Source organism: Bos mutus, chromosome 12 (genome assembly GCF_027580195.1).
Source record: "Bos mutus isolate GX-2022 chromosome 12, NWIPB_WYAK_1.1, whole genome shotgun sequence".
In the NCBI taxonomy this organism is placed as follows: domain Eukaryota; kingdom Metazoa; phylum Chordata; class Mammalia; order Artiodactyla; family Bovidae; genus Bos; species Bos mutus.
Window position 1 is genome coordinate 2,362,555 of NC_091628.1, and position 23,238 is coordinate 2,385,792.

At 38.1% G+C, this 23,238-nt stretch overlaps 1 protein-coding gene across 1 annotated transcript in view; it reads left to right on the forward strand.

Moving 5' to 3' along the window:
- The window catches only part of DIAPH3 (diaphanous related formin 3), a 561,965-nt gene that overhangs the window by 210,102 nt on the left and 328,625 nt on the right, over positions 1-23,238 (forward strand). Inside the window, 3 exon segments of the mRNA XM_070380219.1 lie at positions 567-671; positions 3,309-3,599; positions 4,356-4,470. Of these exon segments, the coding sequence (XP_070236320.1) occupies positions 567-671; positions 3,309-3,599; positions 4,356-4,470 (511 nt within the window).

The following is a 23,238-nucleotide window of genomic DNA, read 5'->3' on the forward strand; positions in this document are numbered from 1 at the left end:
TATCCTCTTAAACTTTTATGAAGGTTAGAACCTATATTGGGTTCTTAAGTTTCTGATGTTATTTTACAAAAATAGGAAATAATTGATGCATTTGCAAAGTGGAGTTATTTATTAATAAAAAAATATTGAAATGGAATTCTTTTAAATCATGTTGATAAAGTTGGGAAGTTTCAAGTATACGTTTTCACAGGTAAGGGTCAGGGAATTCAGTACAGTGCCTTGCTCTCTATTATTTTACACAAAGTTGCAATGATACTTGGGGACCCTTAAGAAAAATGCCAGCGTTCTGTAAAACTGTAAGCCCAGTTTGTTCTGAAGAGAGGAGAAGGTCACAGATTTCATTTCTGGCTTTGTCTGCTCCTTTGCAAATGAATGATTTTGGTGGGACCCTGAGAGACCTAGAGAAAAGCTGTGGGCGACTTAGCAGAAAGCTACCACCACTCCTTTCAGAAAAGTTATGTGCCACTAACAGAGCATTAGAGTCAAATTTCTTTATGAAGAATAGTGCTTTTTATTTTCATCTTTCTCTGTGTCTTGTATGTTTCTTTTTTTTTTTTTTTTTCCAGTTTGAAAAAGAGTTTACCGACCACCAAGAAACTCAGGCTCAACTGCAGAAAAAAGAGGCAGAGATTAATGAGCTTCAAGCAGAGTTACAAGCTTTTAAATCACAGGTAAAATACTATCTACCTGGAGTGAATTTGGGTATTGAAAACTTACAGGGTAACAAAGGTTGTATCATGTCTTCACAGCATCAAAATTTTGAAACTTTAATTTTTCTTGTATGTTTTCATATTTTTGTTTATATATATTTCTATTCTGCTGTGTTTAAATTTTTTAAGTTATTTTGCCTTTTTTGTTTTTTTAATTTGCATTTTTTAAAATGTTTAATCTCTTCCTTGTGTTTCATTTGGGTTTTGTTCCTGATGTCATGTGTTTGCTAGATAATTAAGCACTAAGGGTAAGAAAGTCTTTTATTATTAGATTTGTCATTCATCACTGATCTTTATCCCACTACAGAAAATTGTTGCTCAAGCTATTTATTTTTCAAAACCTTCAACCTATGGGTACCTTGCAGTGAAAGATAACCTCTAGCTGAATGAGAACATTTTCTGATAATTTTTCAATTTCCAAAAGTAAACATTTAAAACACAACAAAAAAGGGAGCAAGTCTGGATTATGAAGTAGATAGCTCACATATACTCTCTGCACACAAAACAGTTAGGTAGCAAGAAATACATTATCTACATGTTTTACATGGATGAAAGTAAGGAAGTAGAAAATTCATAGCTAAATTCCTTCATGTAGATTTACATGCAAGATGATGAGCAGTAAGTATAGTTTTGCTATCTTCCTTTCATCCTAATTTATGGTTATGTTGAAATAATGTTAGGCATACTTTTCCCTATGTTATTTGCAATTTTGTTCTCTTTTTTACTTAGTGTATAGTTTTGTTGCAGAGTCTGTCTGAAGATACTCTAGGAATTATCTGTTAGTGTTCAATTTGGGGGGAAAAAATAGAATCTTTCTATAAGAAAATTCTCAGTGATCGTCTTTCTCTAGTGCTGCAAGAGAAGGTACCACAGTTTGTTGAAAGTTTTCATCTTTCTTATGTGGTTCCCTCTCCCTCATATTAAAGAAACATTCGGCTGTGTTTTCTATATTTCACATTGAGCTTTAGACACTGAAATATTCATGACAATTTTTTCCTGGTCCAGGCTAGTATAAATTTAGACTTTCCTTTAATTTTTCCTAATTGAAGCATTTCTTGTAAATCTATGCTAGAAAATTTTAGTTTATAGAAAACATATTCACTGTGTTTGAATATGTTGTTGCTGCATATGATTTTATATAAAATGGGAATATATTTACATTTTGAAACAGATTAAATCAAGCGGTCTCCTATGTTGTTTTAGATTGTGTACAGTGATAACCTCTGTTTATGTCTATCAGAAGAAAGCCTGTTATTAGAGACTTGACATTGACCACATACTCAGTTTTGAAGAACAAATGACAAATCCTTTCTTTGGATTAGTTTGTATTTCTCATGGAATATTTGCATTTGTCTTAATATATTTCTCTTTGATCAAAGCTGTGCTGATTATAAAGGTTATGAATAAAATGTGTTCTGTTATCCATGATTTCATTCCTTGTGTCACTTAACAGCCAAGCACTGTTAGACGCTGGGCACAGACTGGGGGCACGGTGATAATAGTGTCTGGCCTCAGCAGTGACATTCTCAATCACACTCATCAAAGTCTAGAGCAGAAAGGCAGCTATACCTTTGTTTTAAGACATTAATTGTTAACTATAAATGCCTATTGAATGTGAGTACGATGTACATACATCCTTAACGTTCAAAGGGCTGTGGTATCCATTATCACAGCAACCCAGCCCAACACTAAAGTGATTCTTTCTTTATATGTAATGTTTTTGATAAGGCATGTTTTCTGATTGTGTTCTCAATTTCTCTTAAATACTTTTTCTTTCTTTTTTTTTTTTTTGCTGATTTTGGATGTTGATTTCAGGCCTTTGTGCATAATCTACTTTCCATAATTTTACCATAAAATTTTTAAATGATTTATTAATACTTATATAGCTATATGGCTTAGAGTTGAAGTTAGTTTCAGGAAATCATCATCACAAAAATTATTTATCAACTCCTATCACCTTCATGGTAGTAAAAATGCATCTATTTTTATTAAGCAACAGAAGCATAAGGATAGAAGTGCCTGGTAACCAGGTCGTGTCTTGCTTTTGCAGGTCTTACTAAGAATCTTAGTTAATTTTTCCTCAAGGGCAATGTGGCAATATTATTTCCCTCTCTTTTTCTGGATCTTATTTTTTTTTTTTTAATTTTTACTAACTTAAATGCTGGTGTCCCACAGAATTCTGTATATAAACCTTTCCTCATGCTCCGTCCTCTGGGTGAACTTACCTGCACAAATGGCTTCTTCAGTTGTCCTCTTGAGACTGCTGACTTGCAGATCTTTTAGACCCGGGTCACTATTCGCCTCTTGGACATTTCCACCCACATGACCATAACTACCTTAAAATGGGGAGTAATCTTTCTGGCAGTTACATTTTTAAGAAAACAAAAGCTATAATAATACTCTTAAATTGGGAAAAAAATTTGTTGAAATTTTGTTTGTAGGTTAAACCACATGGCATTACTGAAATTCAGTTGTTTTTGGTTTCAAACAAAATTTTTGAGAAACTTTTGGTTTCAAACAAAATTTTTGAGAAACGTATGCTTGAACCTGCCTTGTAGAGAGCTCTTTGTCATGGTTCTTATTGTTTTTCCCCTGTAGTTTGGTGCCTTGCCACCCGGTACCTGTTTGCCTCCTTCAGATGGAAACGGAACCGGCCCTCCAGCCCTGCCCCCACCGCCGCCCCCGCCGCCCCCGCCGCCCCCACCGCCGCTCCCACCCCCGCTCCCGGGGCTGCCCTTACCGCTTGGCGGAGGGCCTGTGCCCCCGCCCCCTCCGCTGGGACTTCTCACTGGACAGACCGCTCCACCTCCACAGATCCTGCCTTTTGGGTTAAAACCAAAGAAAGAATTTAAACTGGAAACCAGCATGAGAAGATTAAATTGGTTAAAGGTATAACAGAAACAAGTAGAGAAATAATACTATTTCTTAGATTAAAGCTTAAATTTGTATTTACTGGTATATAATTTCCTATGGGAACCTTATGCAAAATGGTATTAAATAAACAGGAATTCTTTTAAGAAAAGTGTTGAGTTTAAAGCCCTTTACTGTTGACTGAAGCTTTCTAGTTTATAAATTGTGTAGGAGTCTATGATAATTGACTGGGATTTGGTTTATAATCAAATGCATACATAACATTTAAATACATACATTACATAATTTAATATTATCATGATTATACCATGTATTTTGAAATGTTTTAAAAAATACAGAAAAGTTAGTATTCTTAGGAACTTTTTTATGTTGGTAGCTATTGCAAAAATTATTACTTGCTGGCTAAGGTGGATATTTAGTAGAGACACAGGAATTCAGAATCCTGCAGAAAGATGGTTTCACGGATCACATAAACTGAGCATTGTTAAAGATTAGGAGAAGTATAACTGAGAAAGAACAAACTTCATTGCATTCAGCTTCAGTCCCCAACTATTTGAGAGTGGAACCTTTTTTTTTTTAATCATTTTCCCTAATAACACCTTAACTTTCTACAGAACTTGTATTTCATTGAATACACTTTGTAAAAAATATTATGGAGATTACTCCATAAATATCTGCTGGCAGCTCTGGGATACTGGGTGTGTAGATGGTGACTGGGTAGGGAACAGATGATACACTCAACCGTTTGTGAATCTGTCTTCTCTCTGACTGCAGATCAGACCTCAGGAAATGACTGAAGACTGTTTCTGGGTAAAAGCAAATGAAAATAAGTATGAAAGTGTGGATTTGCTTTGTAAACTTGAGAATACGTTTTGTTGCCAACCAAAAGGTAAGTTTAATACCTTGCTTATTTGTTACTTTTAGTATTTTAATATTGCAACTCTTTAGATGCTTTCAATAGTATTATTTGTATCCTATAAATGATGTTTTTACATTAATAATGGATAAATGAAGTTAGTTTTTTTATGTAGAGGATCAACCAAGCAATTTTTAAAATGCAAATGATTAATACCAGAGTTAAAAAATTTCTACACGATACCTTCTTTGAAGATATTCTCAGTTAGACTTTCATAAAGGAGGATATTTTCAGAGAAAATTTTGATATGAAAATTCCCTCTGCTGCTAAGTCGCTTCAGTCGTGTCTAACTCTTTGCGACCCCATGGACTGCTGCCTACCAGGCTTCTCCATCCATGGGATTCTCCAGGCAAGAACACTGGAGTGGGTTGCCATTTCCTTCTCCAGTGCATGAAAGTGGAAAGTGAAAGTGAAGTCGCTCAGTCGTGTCTGACTCTTCGCGACCCCATGGACTGCAGCCTACCAGGCTCCTCCATCCATGGGATTTTCTGGGCAACAGTACTGGAGTGGGGTGCCATTGCCTTCTCCCGAAAATTCCCTCTAGTCAATGAGAAATAGAAAAACAAAATCAAAGTGTGAGTCTTCCTCTAGTCATAATTTTCCCACTCTTTAATGTTGCAGTGACTACCATGTAATTAATTAGTATGGCTCATATGGGATAGAAATTATCAGATTTATAGATTATCTTGAAAGGTAGCTTGAAATAGAGTCTGTGAGTAGATTATATCATCTTTTCATTATGAACAATGAAATTCATTTTCAAGAGCTACCCACAGATAGCTTTTACCTATGCACTGTGAATTTTCTCTTTTTAACAATTATATTTAGGAATTACTCTTGTCTGAAATTTGATTTTGTTATGGGCCTACCATTTATGTTTCAGGGTTGATACTCACATATACTGTTTATTTCATTTTTGAGTAATACCTTCTAGATTTGTAGTACAAACCCTTCACATCAGGCATTATCTTTTATTTTTCAGAAAGGAACCTTTTAACAGACTTATGCCACTTATATCCCTGAGCTCATCAAACAGAGAGGTGGTAGGGAGAGATTGCATTGGACAGAGCTGGGAATGCCTTGTGTAGACTGAAGTGCTGACTTCTTAAAGTGCCTGCTGCACGCTAGGTACCATGCCAGAGGCTTTATGTATCTGATTTAACTTGATCATCACAGCAACCAAGGGGTGCTGGCAGATACCAAAAACATCATTTGCATTCCTTTGAAATGCTTTCTAAATTAAAATTGGAAACTGTTTCTAAAAAATAATATGTTAGAAACTCTAACAGGTTAATTGTAAATTAGATTTCTAGAATTTGTTTTAAATCCAAAGCCTTTATCAGATATTTTGAAACACCATTTTTCCTGACTAAAATAGTAAAAATAATATATTTTGATCTTTGAAAAGCAGGGGAATTTCTTAGTAAGCTAACCCTAGTAAAACTTGTGAAGTAAGCAGATCTTAATTTTACCTTTTGATTATGGAGAATCAAAATTTTCTTTAAAAAAGATTAGTGCACTCTTCAGGCAATCAAGGAAAATGTATGGCAGTTAAAATGTGTATTTGCATGTAAAACACTTCAGAATTTCAGATTTCATAATCTGGAATTGATTAGTTTTCCCTTTGCTTTTCTTGTAGGTGGAAAGGGTGATATCTAAAAGCTGTTTAAGTAATACTGCCATCCAGCTACTCTTTTTTTTCCTCTCTGTACTCTGATTACTTTCTTAATTAATGAGGCTCAAAAGGGAAACTTGTTAGCATGCCTTCAATTTAGCTGTAGTGTAGCCTTAAATGAAATAATTGGACCTTTAAAAAATTCTTAAGTCATCTAACTTTAGCCTTATGATTTAAGGTTGAAAAAAATAGACATTAGCTCAATCTAATATCAGTTGTAAAGGTTAAGGTGAGGAAATGATGATCCTTTTTTGAATATTCCATATTTCAGTATCTTTCTGACTCTGTGTGTATCCCCAGTGCCCCAAATCTCTCTTCAGTTTGACTTAGAGGCTGGCAGAGGTCTACGACATCTTTTCTTTCAACTCAAATGCAGCTTCCTCTTTTCTGTGACATTATATAAATGATCATTGGAAAAATGAGGAAGCCCACGGTCATAATGCTGGGCAATGCCAACATCTTACAATGCCAACAGGAGGCAAGCTGTGAGGGCGACTGTTTTTTTGGTCAGGATTTTAAAGAATAATTCCTAGAAAGCATTAGTTGAGGAGCCTTAAGTGTGCTTTTTGGCCTGATTAGTATTTTATTAGAAAAGATCATTTGTTACTGCTTTCAGGACAGGACTTTGTGTAGATATAGGAAAGACAAGAAAGGAAGGCAAGACCAAGGTGCCTGGAGAACTTAGACAAGACACAGGGGTGTTGGATAGGTTGCTCCTTGTTCCTTTATTCATGGCCTGGCTGCAACTTTTGCCTGTTTCCCATGATGCCAAACTTTTCTTTGAATCAGTTTTGTCATTTCTGCAGAATTCAGAATGGAAATGCAGTTGCTCTCCCCTCTCTAGCAGGCAGGGGGCGATAGAGGCATGAACATGGGTTGATTGATTGTTAGCTTGCATCACAGTTTGGCAGGAAGGACACAGGATTCAGATTACTGAAAAATTAACGGATTTTTAGAGAAAAGGTGTGTTTTGCTTGTTTTTTTTTTTTAAACTTGTAGTACCTCTTTGGACTAAGAACCAAGGCTCTTTCTCTGATTACAAAGGTGAATGTTCCATTCCAGGCATTTTAAATGGTAGACACCAGTCTTTGTGCATTTGAAATTGGCAGAAAGGAAAAAGAAAAAAAACAAAAACAAAAACAAAACAGAACTGAAGCCAGTAATTTAAAAAGAACCTTGGAATTCTCCCTCATGTTCTTTATTTTTTTTTTGTTACCAAGTATGGTTCTTTGTCTTATAATGCTTTAGGTTTATGAGGCATTTAGGTTAAGATAACTGGGTTTCAGAGGGCTCATACCCAGAAAAGGAAGAGGAACTAATCATTCCTGTTGAGCACTTGTGCTATACCAGCCCTGAACTGGGTCTTCTTCATGTGACCTTGTTTAATCTTTACTGCATCTCTTCTGAGGTTTTTCTCTTGGTCTGCTGATTGAAACAATTGTAACCACACAGTACCACCCTGCCCCATCAACTCACAGATGGAGCAAGATGTTCTTGAGAGAGTTGAGCCTTTCCTCTTAACTCATGTTGCTCTTTATTATTTTTCTTCTCTTTTTTCCAGTTAGATTTTACTTATTTTGCTTTTTAAACTAATCTCCTTCCTATGACTTTTATACCATTGCTTCAATAGGAACGTGTTTTGTGTCATAAGGAGTACAGAAACTCCTAAGTCCTTTCCTATGAAATCAATATTTTTTTCTGATTCAGTTATATCATTTTCTTTTTTATACTTTATTTCCCTTGTAAGTATCTCACTTTAGTTTTCTTGGTTCTCTCCATCCTAAACTTTTGAGATGAATCTTAGTTTTCTATAGTTTAGATTCTTTTGAAAATAACATGTTGGCATTTTTCCTAATCATATATTTTTTTTTTTCATCTGCCTCATTAATTTCTCCTGCTTTTTCTCTATCCTGTTTATCTACAGTTGTTCACCTCAAGTATTTACAGGGGACATATCGTATGTGAAGACTTGTGTTTGGCACGGGGGACACTGTGGTGAGGAGGTAGACTTGGCCCTAGGATCACACGGCCTTGTGGCCTCGGTGCTGTGCACTCAAGTTCGCAGCTGAAGTGTAACAACCAGGAGTGAGATAACCAGTGCTCATCTTGATTATAGAAAAGACGACTATGTTTTACTGTTTCAGGCTTCTGCTAAGACTTAACAAGGTTATGAAAGAGCATTGTTTATATATCTCTCAGAAATTTAATCACAATATTCATATACTGAACATTTGGCATCATCAAAATAATGCTAATGACCTGTGTATTTTTTACCAGATTGGAAGCATCTGGTGGTTAATTTTTACAGGCTGTTGGCAAATGGATTAACGTATACTAACAGGTTATTGGTGTTGGATTTATCAAGTAAAATTAATATTAATTACGTTCATTATTCACAAACTGTTAACTTAATAGGGATTAAAGGGCTTTCTGAAAGTATATGAATAGTCTAATTCGTTTAGACTGATTAATTATGAAAATGTGATTCCACAATTGTTAGCTTTCTGAAGTAATCACATTTTATAACAGGTGTGTCCTCTTTGCCAGATAGAGTCAATAAACTGGTTTATAAATAATTTCTCAACTGAACAGTTATGGCATATGGAAACAGTTAATGGATTATGTACTTAAAAACAAATCAAGCTTAGATTTCTGACATCATAGTTCAGTGGACAAAGTATTGAGGTAGAGAGTGATAAACCATGGATTATCCCAGTGACTTGGCTGTGTTCAGGATGTGTCTTTGTGTTTGAAACACAGTTTATTACTCTGTACAAGCCAAAGTGTATAAAAATCCTGAACTACCTCCGAAGCCTGCATTAAGATGAACAATATAATTTCTAACAGAGAAATATGGTTCTTGAGGGCATGTTAATATAGAAATGATGCCAAAATGAACATATCTTCAATATCTTGCAGATTTCTGAAGACATTTGACAAACACTAATTTAGGAAGATTGGGGAGGAAGTTTGTGGAGAATTAAATATTTTTCTAGGGATCTATTTTGGTTTTTGTCTGTGTGACTGAATCTGAAAACAACTTTAAGGAAATTATGAGGTAGGTCAGGAATGTCATGCTTGTTTCACCATTAGGGAGTATCTCATTGTTACCAATTGTATTCTCTGTTGTATTGCAAAAGAAACCAGAATTTATTCTGAAAGCTTTAGTGAGGTAAACCTAGAGAGAGAGGGTATAGAAAGGGGTTGTTTAGGTTAGAGCTACAGGCAATTTTCAGGTCCACAGAATGCGTCAGTCACGTGCTTAGTTACCCAGCATACCTTTGGCATGTTGTGATAGAAGCTTTAAAAGTCCCTGTAAGTAGACATGTTTTCTTATATACTGTGGTGATGCTGTAAACAGAAAGGGAGGAGGGTTGGATTTGCTTATATAGTATTGGGGAGTGTGTGCCCATAAACGCGGCTTTTTCCCCCTTTCCTTTTTTCTCTGTTTTGTTTCTTCTTCCATCAGAGAACGGAATGGTATCAGGGCATTGGATTCGACTAGAGTCATTTGACTAGCAGTAGATTGGGCAGTGCCGTCTCCTGTTTTACAAGTAATTCATCTTGGTATTTTATTTCTGGTAGCAGTTTTCTGTGGTGCACCTTAACAGAATTGTAAATTTGTTACATTCTGTCATCATCTGTTAGGATTTTTTCTCTTAGGATTTCTCGTCCATTTCCTGCATCTTCTGCCTTCTTCCTCATTTACACTGGCATCTCTTGTTACCGTCTGATTACTCAATGTACACTTTGCAATTGCCTTGTCTGCAGTATGTTCTATTGCTCAGGATTCCCACATAATTAGTGCACAGTATTATTCTCCAGAAAATAAAAACGAGGCTCTTCCTTCTGAGTGTGTTATTTTAATCTAAAGCAATATTTTGTAAATCTGGCCATTCACCACTTCCCCTCTTCTCTGCTCTTTCCTGCCCCTTCTCATCCCTGGGCCCACCTCCACACACACCACTTGCCAGGCTTTGAAGACCGAGACTCATGTGGAGTTAGCACTGTACCTGATCCATCTCTGGAGCACAGGCAGGGAGTGGGCTCGTGGTAGGAGAGTCATAGGAGATGGGTGCTCCTTGCTGAATTCCAAGCTATAGGAATTCGATAAGAAACAGTGTATTAAGTTTATTTGTAAGAGGAAAAAAAAAAAAAGAAAATTTCTCATGGAGATAACTTTATTATAATTATGTAACCTTGAATTTTCTAAGTTAGATTTGGATTATGTATTTGTGTGTTTAGTTAAGCTGGGTGTTCCCCCCGCTGCCCTTCATTTGGGCATATACTTCAGGTCATTTGGGCATATACTTTCAAACTTTGAACATATTCTATGTATAGAATAAGCTTTCATGAATGTCATGGCATCTGAGGAGAATGCTAGTTTAGAGACCTTTGTTTATCACAGGTCTGACTTGTCCAAGTGCATGTCTGTGCCTTAAAAGAGTGGATATTTCAAAGTTAGACACGCTGTATCCCAGGAGTTCTTAACTTGGAGTCTATGAACTTTGATAAGAAAAATAAAAGTAACATCATTACTTTCACTAACCTCTAATCAATATTTAGTTTTTCCTTCAGTTATAAACAATAAACAGAGCAGAAGCTATTCCATTTCTATCTGTAATGGAATACATTACATTATGTAATGTATTTGTGTGTACTTTGCATCTTGCGTGGGTGCATTCACTCTGTCACATCCGACTCTTTGTGACCCCATGGATTGAAGCCTGTGAGGCTCCTCTGTCCATGGGATTCTCCTGAGAAGAATACTGCAGTGGGTAGCCATTTCCTCCTCCAGGGCATTTCCTAATCCTGATATCGAACCTGTGTTTCCTGTACCTCCTGCATTGTAGGCAGATTCTCTACTGCCAAGCCATCGGGGAAGTCCGTGTACTTTTATATCACGTGAGAATTGTTTCAGGTACATTGAAATATCACTGAAACTCATCACTACTTCAACATTAGCATATAAATTTTTAGACTGTCAGCTAGACTTTGTTACTTAAGACTTGAATAAAAAATATTATTTTGTCAGTTGGGTTCTCCTGGAAACAAATGCTGAGATGTTGAAGTACAGGAGGGATTTTTAAGAGTTAAGCAGTGGGTAATGGATGTGAAGGGTAAAAGATGGTGAGAGCAGGACTGGGCAGGAAGAACCAGGACTGTCCTGCAAATCTGAGAAGTTCTCAGCCCTGGAGCCCAGGATGCGTGTTGGGGCGGGACGGGGGGTGGTCCCGGATTGGAGCCTGCTGGCCGGCCTGGGCACTCCTGCCACACTCGGGCCTTGGCTGGGGCTCCAGCTGTGGAGGGGCCGGGAGGGCTCGTGGCTCGTAGCCTGTGAGCTCAGGGTGCTCTTTCTGTAGCTGACTGGAAAGTTCTTTTCTGAAGGGAGATCTGAGCATCCCATCTCCATGGTTGTCAGATGTGTGACTGGTCCACAAACTGGCATTCAGTGTGTTTTAATAACTGCATTTGAGAACAGTTTACTCCCTTAGAACTAGTATGTACTTTTTATGCATTTAAAATCAAGAGAAGGGGTCTACCTCTCTGATCGCAGTACGGGTCCGTGCCCGCAGATGTTGCAGGCCCTACTGTACAGGTGAGACTGAGGTCAGGGGCCTGCCCTCACCTGCCACCTCTTCACATGTACGTGGCTTTTGGGCTTGCTTGTTTTGTAATTGAAGGGCCCAGTGTGTTATTTGTAATGAGATATTTCATCCAACTTAGAGTAATTTTTATGATGGTTCCAACATCTGGACATCCATTTATTAAATAATGCATTTGTTAATACAAACATGTATCAAATGTGGAACAAATATAAAACTTACTCCCTAATTAGACAATAAGAAAGCAACAATATTAATAATGTGTCCTTTTTAAAAGTAATGTTTATTTCATTTATGTCATTTTATTTGCTCCCCAAAGCAATCCTGTGAAGCACCCCAGGTAAATGTTCCATACATTTTATCTTTAAGAAAAAGTTGTGCTCTTCAAGTGAAGTTCAGCTAAAAGGAGCTGCCACTCTGAATGGAATACAGATCTGAGTGTAAAGTCATTGCTCCTTCTTCTATGCCATGCTGCTTCTCTGATTAAAAGAAATCCTATTATGTTTTATTTAAAGTGCTCTTCTTTGATTTAAAATAATTTTCCTCTCATCTCCTGCCACCTTACCACTGCCCCACAGCAGTTCATCCTCATCCCACGATTTATATTAAAGGCTTTAAAAACCTGCCGTTTTTTATTAAGACCATCTTTCATCATTCAGTACCTTTTTTCACTTCTGTAAGTATTTGAGCTGTAAATACTAACATCACGCTGTGGAGTGTGTGGAAGAAGTGAGAGACTGGAGTTCAGCTACAAGTGTGTGACCCCAGCCGTTACAGCTGTAGGTCTTTCCTCTCTAAAATGTAGGAGATAAGATCCAGCTCATAAGGTTATTTTGAGGATTGTATAATGAATATTTTAGGACATCTTTTGCAATGCCCAGTTCATTGTAGTTGCTCAAGAAATATTAGCTGAACTTAAATTCTGAGAACGCAGGCTCATCTTTACTTGCCTTGTTTTGTGTATCATCTCTGAATCTTCTACAATAGTAACAAGTTAAATGACCTCCCTTCACCTTGACCTCACTTTCCAGTGAAGCTTTCTAAACTGCTCTGTTAATGGACCTCTGGTAGTAGTTACGTATGAAGACTTCTAGAATACCAGTCGGTATATCTTGTTTCTTTCATTTTTGTATACATCTTCAACTGTCAAATACTTTATTAAGATTCTGTGGAGAAGGATCTGTTGAATCAATGTAAAGACCTTTATTTCCCTATTTTTAAAAATTTTTCTGTATTTTTTTTCTTTCAGTTTTTGAGTGATTAATGGAGCTGGTGCCCGACGATGTATAATTTTAATAACTGAAAATTTTAACTTTGGTTTTCTTGGTGTGGTTCTGTTTTAGATTATTGAGCTGATGAAAATGATCTTGGAAAGCTCATTCAGTTCTTTATAAAACCTTACTGGATCTTGTTAGTAATTCATTATGCTTGATGGTTATTTATAGTTTCAGCCTAATGAGGGTGATATGAATGGCTTAATGTCTTTATGGAACTGGGATGCGTTAAGGTCCCAGTCCCCAACCTTGTTGGCACCAGGGATCAATTTTGTGGAAAACAGTTTTTCCGTGGACCAGATTTATTAGATTTATTGTGCACTTTATTTCTGACCTAATGCCACCACTGATCTGACAGGAGGTACTCGTCTACAGCCCGGAGGTTGGAGACCCCTCTTTAAGGCAAAAGGAGCCTTTAGTTGATAGGCAAATCAGAGTGCCAAGTAGAGCTTTTGGCCTAAATCCCTGCAGGGTTTGCAGGAAAGATGAGAACTGTTCATTTTCTTAGTTTCATAGAGCGCTAGCAGAAGGTCCAGAGGAGTGATCATTTCTCAAGAACAGGCTCCTCCTCTTCTTCTTTTCCAGCTCTGTGATGTAACCTAAAGAAATTATTTAGGTCAATTGTATAACACTGTCTTTTATACATATCATTTAGCCTAACTCTTATTTCCTAAACAGGTGACAAATTGAAGAAATACATAAAGAAATGTCTTTAGAATGTAATTGAAAATGGCTATTGTATTTCTTCTTCTCCAATAGCCTGTCTAGTAATAATAGGGGAGGCAAAACTCTGAAAAGTGTTTATCTCTGAATGATTTACAGCCTGGAAACATGAGACTGGCAGATGAACTTGGAAATTTACATGCTGCATTAGTGTATGTAAATTAGTCTTTTCTGATGAATACAGAAAAGAAAGTTTGCCTGCAGGAAATAGTACTCAGTTAAAAGTGATTTTAACTAAAAGAAGCCTGGGGGTTTGTCCCAGGGGTGGTAAATTCAGTATCCAGTGACATTAGATTAACTTCTCCTCTGTTTCCTGTCTTTCACCCCAGTTTCAGCATAGCCCAGCTGGCAAAGCGGGAGGAAATCATTATGCTCATGCTCACAGATGGGGCTTTGTATTAGTTTTTTATTGATGCTCTAACAAATTTCTCCAAATTTAGTAGGTTAAACCACGTAAATTTACTGTCTTGTGGTTCTGTAGGTTAGAGTCCTGTGTGGGTCTCATTGGGCTAAAATCAAGGGCTGCATTCTGGAGGCTCTTAGGGAGAGTCTGTCCCCTGCTTTCCAGCTTCCAGAGGCTTCCCACATTCTTCAGTTTGTGGCTTCCTCTTCAGTTCCTCAAAGCCAGTAGCAGTGAGCTGAGCCTCCCTCACCTGATATCCTTGAGTACATATTTCTCAGACTCTGACCTAAATCAGGAAAGTTTTTTAAAGACTAGTGATTAAATTGGGCCCATCTGGATAATCAGGGAGACTCTCCTAATCTTAAGGTTTTTAACCTTAACCACATCATCAAAGTTCTCTTTTCTTTGTAAGGTGACGTATAAAACAGGCTCCAAGAATTAGGATTTGGAAATCTTTGACAGAGAAGAACAGGGCTTCAGTTCAGTTCAGTTCAGTCGCTCAGTCGTGTCCGACTCTTTGCGACCCCATGAATCGCAGCATGCCAGGCCTCCCTGTCCATCACCAACTCCTGGAGTTCACTCAGACTCACATCCATCGAGTCAGTGATGCCATCCAGCCATCTCATCCTCTGTCGTCCCCTTCCCCTCCTGCCCCCAGTCCCTCCCAGCATCAGAGTTTTTTCCACTGAGTCAGCTCTTCGCATGAGGTGGCCAAAGTACCGGAGTTTCACCTTCAACATCATTCCTTCCAAAGAAATCCCAGGCTGATCTCCTTCAGAATGGACTGGTTGGATGTCCTTGCAGTCCAAGGGACTCTCAAGAGTCTTCTCCAACACCACAGTTCAAAAGCATCAATTCTTCGGCGCTCAGCCTTCTTCACAGTCCAACTCTCACATCCATACGCAACCATAGGAACAGGGCTGAGGAGGCCGTAAATTACAACATTTCACAAGATACTTGACCCTGTTGATTCTGCTCATTAAAATTATATGTTTCCTTTTAGCCCTGCGTTCCCTTAATAGGAATGCTATTTTTGGGTCCAGGGGCATTTTGACTTAATTATTTAAATCATTTGTTCTGTTCACTAAATATTTATTGATCTGTGGATCTTTACTAATCACACTAACATGGTTTTGTTACCATAGTTAAGTGCCTTTCCAAAGCCTTAGGCAAAATCGTCATATCGTGTCTAAGAGCCAGGCATTAATTTGCCTCTTCTTTATTTAAATATACTATATTTAATTAATGTGCAACAGATACCATATCCTACTGTATATTTTCCAGTTTGTAATATATACAATTAATTTCATTTTTTTCTAAGATATTAATAAATTCTGCATATATATATATTTATTTTTTTTTCCCAATTCAGAAATACCCTTCAGAAAGCTGCAGTAAAGAGCCACTGATATCTATAAGCAAATTGGTTCTTGACTTTCAGTTGTTATCATTTAATTATTATTATTTAATTATTTTCTAATTTAGAAAAAGAAATGTGTTATATTGTTTAACTTATAAACTTTTGTTGGGAGATAACTGTTTCTGTATTGCCTTCTTGAAAAACTTAATTCTCTCACTTTGAAGTTTAGTTATATTTTAAAGTACAGTTTGTTTTATGACATTTCACAACAGTATTTTTATCTGAAGAATATTTATATAATGTTCAAACCTAATATGCATCTACAAATGGATATGAACATATAAATGATTATAATTGCATATTTCACTAGATAATTTAAAATATAATATATAAAAAAAGTTTAATTGGGGAAATTTCATCACTGAGAGAAATCACATTTATCAAAAGATCTAATACAGCTGCATTTCACACAGAAAAAGCAATTTATTTTAATTTAATTGTTGTCTCTTAGTTACTTGCCAGTGTCCTCTTCTGTCATCATATTGCCTTAGACTCATTCCTCCTGAAGTAGGGCTCTTCTCCCTTCTTTAATCTTCTTTTCTTCTTCAATTAGAGAGCCAATTATTTTTCAGGGTTTCTCAGGTCTCAGTGGGAGAACTTGGCGCTCTTGGTCCTGTTACTGTAAGATTCAATCCAGAAGAGTTGAAATAGCCAGTGGGATCATTGTGTTTGTTTTTGAATAAGGGACATTTGTTTTTAGAGCTTTTGTGTTTTTCTGTTTAACAATTATTCATGTTTTTTTCTGTTTAACAATTATTCATGTTTTGAATACTTTTTAACTTTCCTGAGTTTTATTTAGCTTCACTTAAAATCTTATCTAGCTATATAAAAGTGAATGTGAACTTTAAAAATTGACCACTCATTTGTATTTCCATTAGACTTAAGCAGATTTAGCAGTGTTTTCAATACCAATAGGAAGGAAAACAGCAGTCTGTGTCAGGTTCAATGTGGTAATAGTACTTTTGTGATAGATTTACCGTATATGCATGTATATGTATATATACACACGTGTGTATATATCTGAAAGTATATTGTTCCATAGACTAGTCAGTCCAAAAATGACTAATCAGTGGATTAGTTTTTGTTTTTTTGAACCATCTTTTTTCCTCAGCTAGATTGTTGAGTGCAGATTAGGCAATGGATATCATGGTCCCAAGCCCACTTTTGTACCTCTGAGGTGTGCTTTATCAAAAGAGCTATTTTCGTGAATGTGTTCATGATGAATAGGCATAACCTACAACCTCAATAAATCACAATTTCTCATTATTCTTCATTATACTAGGAATGTAAGAAGGCCTCACAGCTGCTAGAATCAGAAAGAAGTGAGAGAAAGGAGCTGACTTACAAGAAAAGGGGAAATAGGTGCTTGCTCAGCTCCTGAGTGGGCCCAGGCCTCACATCGTAAGAGTCCGGCCTTTGTCTGTTCATGTGAGAGGCTTAGGCCCTGAGCAGTTAGAAATCTAAGTCTCCAGGTTGCATCTTTAGAAAGGCGTTGAAAGTCAGGGGTTCATTTCTTCTTGACTTCATGCCTGGAGCTCACGCCTCTCTCTCCTGCTGACTCTGAAGGAAAGGTGGGAGAGGAAGGTGAGGGAGCATGCTGGGGGCCTGGCTGGCAGTCCCTGCACACGGACGTGGAAGTGAGCATGCTGGGGGCCTGGCTGGCAGTCCCTGCACATGGACGTGGAAGTGAGCATGCTGGGGGCCTGGCTGGCAGTCCCTGCACACGGACGTGGAAGTGAGCATGCTGGGGGCCTGGCTGGCAGTCCCTGCACATGGGCTTGGAAGTGAGCACGCTGAGGGCCTGGCTGGCAGTCCCTGCACACAGGCGTCGCGGTGACCCGAGACCCATTCCCTGACTGCAGTGCGGCATAATGGCACATAATAGCGTAATTCAGTCCTGTCAGCCTTAGAAGCCGTGGTAGCTGTTTCATTCATTAGTCACCTTCTTACAGTTTTTTTTTTTTTTTTCATATTGTTTTCTCATAGTCTTTCTATTCTCAACACAGTAATGTAAACTATCTTCAGATTTATCATCTCTAGAGATATCACTGGGGAAAGCAATGGCACCCCACTCCAGTACCCTTGCCTGGCAAATCCCATGGGCGGAGGAGCCTGGTAGGCTGCAGTCCATGGGGTCGCTAAGAGTTGGACACAACTGAGCGACTTCACTTTGACTTTTCACTTTCACGCATTGGAGAAGGAAATGGCAACCCACTCCAGTGTTCTTGCCTGGAGAATCCCAGGGACGGGGGAGCCCGGTGGGCTGCCGTCTGTGGGGTCGCACAGAGTCGGACATTACTGAAGCGACTTAGCAGCAGCAGAGATGTCACATTAATCATCTCCCATGTGTGTACACATTCTAAGGGATTCAAAGAAAACGGCCTTCCCTGTCTCACATTTGTAGCTTTCTGCATTCAGGTTTAAACTTACTTCTAGCTGTATACTTCTCCCTGTTTTTCTGCTCTGTGCACCACACTCCAGTACATTTGATCTACTTTTCCATTAAATTTGGCTGTGCGTTTCATTGCCCCTCTCTGGGTCCTCATCACTTACTCTGCACTTTTTAATTTGCAGTCCCTACCCATTCTTTGGCTTCTAGGAAAATTCCCCATGGGAGCTGCTGCCGCCTTCTTGCCAGCGTGTCATTGACAGGTTAGCACTGGAGAGCCCTCCTGGCCTCCTCCGTGCAGTGCTGCGCCTGCCATCACAGGGACCAGCCAGCCCTTTCTACTCGGAATGCACCAGAGCTCTGGAGGCCTCGCTCCTGCCCCCTAGCTTTCTCACTCCCTCTGCTCCCACCTTCGTCTCAGTTCTTCCACTTCAGCCGCACTGCAGAGCCTCTGGGGTACACCCCAGAAATGCCGGGGGCACTCCTGCATGGGCTCTTTCCTACTTGGAATGCTCTTATTTCAGGTAACTGCTTGGGTCAGCCCCCACTGCCTCCATGTCTTGACTCAAATGTCACCTTCTCAGTGAGTTTCTTATGCTTACCTCCCAGTTTAGTACTGTCAGCCTGTGTGTTCCTCCGTGACCTCCTCAATCCAATTCTCCCTTTTATTTTTCATTTTTTTCCCCACTCATCACCTTTTAACATCTTAATTATTACTTATTTTTGAGGTATATATTTATCATTTTCTCTCTGTGCCCTCACTGGAAATTAAATCCTTTAGGAGAGCGCTTTGTTTCATTTACTAATGTGTCTTAAGCACCTAGGAGACTTGCCTGGCACCTGTTCGGTCGCTAAGTTGTGTCTGACTCTGTGACCCCATGGACTACATCATGCCAGGCTCCCCTGTCCTTCACTGTCTCCTGAAACTCTCTCAAGTTCATGTCCACTGAGTCGGTGGTGCTATCTAATCATCTCATCCTCTGCCACCTGGCACCTAGTGGGCACCAGATTAATTTTGGCTGAAATGAACGGTTTTTCATTCCTTTAAAGAAGACATATAATAATTTCAACTTCCTCAAGCAAATTGTCTTTTTAAATTTTAAATAAATAGGAATTTTGGATCAATAGATTTCTAAGTCGTGTCCGACTCTTACAACCCCATGGACTGTAGCCTGCCAGGCTCCTCTGTCCATGGGATTCTCCAGGCAGGAACATTGGAGTGTGTTGCCATTTCCTTTTCCAGGGGATCTTCCAGACCCAGGTTGAATCGAACCTGGGGATCGATCCAGGTCTCCTGCATTGTAGGCAGATTCTTTACCTAGTGAACCATGGGGAATTTTGCAAAGAGAGTAGAGTTGGTTAAATGATCTAGATTCCAGTTAACTCTACCACTGATGACTTTAGCTCTGCTGAGTGATAGACTCTTTTGTAAATCAGGTAAAAAATTAGGAGAATAGAAGGTGGTTGAAAGAGTTTAGGTAAATGCTGTTATTGTTGGATGAACCTTGATTTGAATCAACAGCCCCAAGAACAACTGTTAGCAAGCAGATTGTAACAATTCATTTATTTATTTTTTCATTTATTTTTCCTGAAAATTGCTCCTTTGTTGGATGTTGATTTTTTAGTTGTTGTTAATTGGGGTACAATTCACGTCGTGTGAAATAAACCGATTTAAAGTATGCTTTTCAGCAGCATTTAGTACATTTACAGTACACTTACAGTGTTGTGCAATCACCGCCTCTGTCTAGTTACAGATGACTTCCATCAAGTCAAACCCTGTCTCACTCAGCAGTTTCTCCCCGTTGTCTCTTCCTCTTCATCCTGGCAACCACCAGTCTGTTTTCTGTGTCTCAAGTGATCTTAGCTGGATGTTTCATTTAAATGGGGTTATGCAATGTGTGACTTTTTTAATCTGGCGTCCTCCAGCATGATAGTTTTGAGGATCATCCACATTGTAGGGTGTATCAATATTAAATTCCTTTTGTCGTTGCTTGGTTGCTAAGTTGTATCCTTCTCTTTTGTGACCCCTGGAGCTGTAGCCCACCGGGCTCCTCTGTCGTTGGGATTTCCCTGGCAGCAATACTGGAGTGGATTGCTATTTCCTTCTCCAGGGCATCTTCCCAACTCAGGATCGAACTAGTGTCTCCTGAATTGGCAGGTGGATTCTTTACTACTGAGCCATCAAGGAAACCCAGAACGTTGAGTTTCCGCCCCGGGGTGGGCTCAAACCAGCAGCCTTTTGTGACGGCCAGATGCACTAACCGACTGCACCACTGAGAGAAATAGATTTCTTTTAGTGGCTGAATAATGTCCTCCTTTCCTCCAAGGAAAGCTGTGGCAAACCTAGACAGCATATTAAAAAGCAGAGACTTCACTTTGCCAACAAAAGTCCATATAGTTAAAGCTATGGTTTTTCCAGTAGTTATGTATGGATAAAGAAGGTTGAGCACCGAAGAATTGATGCCTTTGAATTGTGGTGCTGGAGAAGACTCTTAAGAGCCCCCTGGTCTGCAAAGAGATCTAACCAGACAATCTTAAAGGAAATCATCCCTGAATATGCATTGGAAGGACTCGTGCTGAAGCTGAAGCTCCAATACTTTGGCCACTTTATGTGAAGAGCTAACTCATTGGAAAAGAGCCAACTCATTGGAAAAGAGCCTGATGCTGGGAAAGATTGAGTGTACGAGGAGAAAGGGCTGACAGAGAGGATGGGTTGCTTGAATAGCATCACTGACTCCACAGATGTGAGTTTGAGCAAACTCCAGGAGATAAGTGAAGGACAGGGAAGGAAGCCTGGTGCGCTGCAGGCCATGAGATTGTGAAGAGTCGGACACGATTTAGCAACTGAACAGCAAAAACGTGTTATGATTTGTTTACCTGTTCTTTACTTGATTTGTGCTCTTTCCTCCTTTTGGCTATTGTGAATAGTGCTACTATGAACATTTGTGTACATATATTTGTTTGAGTATAGGTTTTCGGCTCATTTTGGCATTTTTGAATAACATCCAACAGCTTTCCAAAGCAGCTGAATTGCTTTACATTCATACCAATAATGTACATGGATTCCAGTTTATCCATATCCTTCCAACATTTATTTTCATTTTTTATTGATAAGTATGATGGACAGGGAGGCCTGGCGTGCTGCGATTCATGGGGTTGCAAAGAGTCGGACATGACTGAGCAACTGATCTGATCTGATCTGATTGATTTTGAGTTGTAAAAATATTAAGAGTTTACTGAGAACTGTCCTTTTATAAAGATTCGGGCACAGAAAAGAAAGTCAAGGATGTTAACTTCTTTTTTTATAGAGGCTAATGAAAGCTTTAATTACATAGAGAAACCTCAGGATACAAATAAAATTTAGTTATAACAAATTTATTGAGTGAAGTGTAGTATAAGATTCAAATGGTTATAACTGGGAAGCTTGAGATTTTACATGAAAGATAAATGTTTTGTGGGTTATTTTGTATTATAACTATGAAGTAGTACATATGTGTTAATAAGTAACAAAATATTACTTATGTCTTTATTAAAACTGTATAAAGATAATTACTCTTGACTATTTAAACTGCTAACATTTATTCATTATAAAACAACTAAGTTACGGAAAATTTAGAAGTGAATGGAAGAAAAGAATACCATCCTAAATACCACTACCCTTCTTGAATTAATCATAAGACTTGAGTATATTTCCTTTTATCCTTTTAATATTTGTATATGTAGTATAATTTTTTGTTGCTTTCACACATGGTTTCTCTGCTAAGTAGCTTTTATCATATCTTGATTGACCATATTACATCAAATCATTATATCACAACTATTAGACATTTTAAAATCTGTTGGTTTACACCGGAGTAATTAGAAAAGACTTTATAAAGGAGGTAGCTTCACCTTACTGACCCCATACATAATTCGTCTTTTGGCTTTAGTGTCCTTTTCTTAGAGAAATGCTTTCTATGACTTTCCAAATTAGGTTTGTAATTCAATCTCATATTGCTCGTTGTTTTTCATTCATAACACTGGCTTGTGATTCAAACAAAATTTGTATTTTTTTTTTAATATTTGCTTTTCATATTTGATTGTAATCTTTACACGTAGGGCAGAATTATGTCTTCTCCCCTCTGTTTTCCCTTTACTCAGGTCAGTGTCTTATATTAATTGAGCTTAATAAGCCAGTTGGATGGATGAGCAAATGAATACAGAGGGTGGTGGAGCTGAGACTGTGAACATGTTTGCTGGGCATGTTTGGCAAATATGTGGGCTTGGAGGTTCACGTGCTGATGGAGTGAACTTTAGTCTCTGGAGATGGGGAGAGGGATGGGACAGTGTCATTGGAAGATGAATGTACAGAGAGTTGTGTTTATATTATGGAGGCCTTTATGTGCAAATTTAAGGATTTAAATTTTGGTCTGTCTCTTGTTTATATATAAGTTAATTTAAAATATTAAACATATTAAATTCTGTCACAAAGGTTGGAATGTTTTGAATAGAAGTATAGCATGATATAATCTATGCTTTAGCATGAAAATTTAGTGTTGTGCTGGTCTGTGTCATAGTAGAAAGTCCATAGGCTGGGATATCAGTTAAGACACTAATATAATTAATGGGGGATTAGTGACGAAGTTCTGAATCTATAATACTTCCATGGGAATGCATAGATGGGAGAGATTTGTGGATTATAGTAAACCAGGTTTAGGTAATTATTGGCTGATGGACTTTTGAAAGAAGTGCAGAGCCATGAGGTGATTTAGGTTTATAGCATGAGTTAGGTTGATGTTTATAGATTTTTTGGCTGAAGACAAACTCGTTTTTATCCAGTTGGCTTGGGATGCTATTATGGATCTCCAGCATAGTATGGGAAAGCTTTTCTGTAAAAGGCAAGAATAATTATTTAGTCTTTATGGGCTGTAGAGCAACTGTCATAGTTATGCAGCTGTGCTATTATAGTACAAAAGTAGCCACAGACTCTGTATTTACTAGTAGTCATGGATGGCTCTGTTCCAGTTAGTTCTTTGTGTACAAAACAGGTGGCAGATAGGCCTTAGCCCATGGGGCTGTAGTTTTCTGACCCCTGGGTTATGTTATTGAGGTTTTATTTCAGATTGTATCATTAATGCATAGTGGATCCCAGTGAAGGTTATGTGATATCCTTCAGCAGTGATCACTAACTGGAAATAGGACTAGCGAAATGGACATTGTATTTAAATGTGAAATAAATCCACCTCCCAGACATTTGTGATTAAATGTCGAA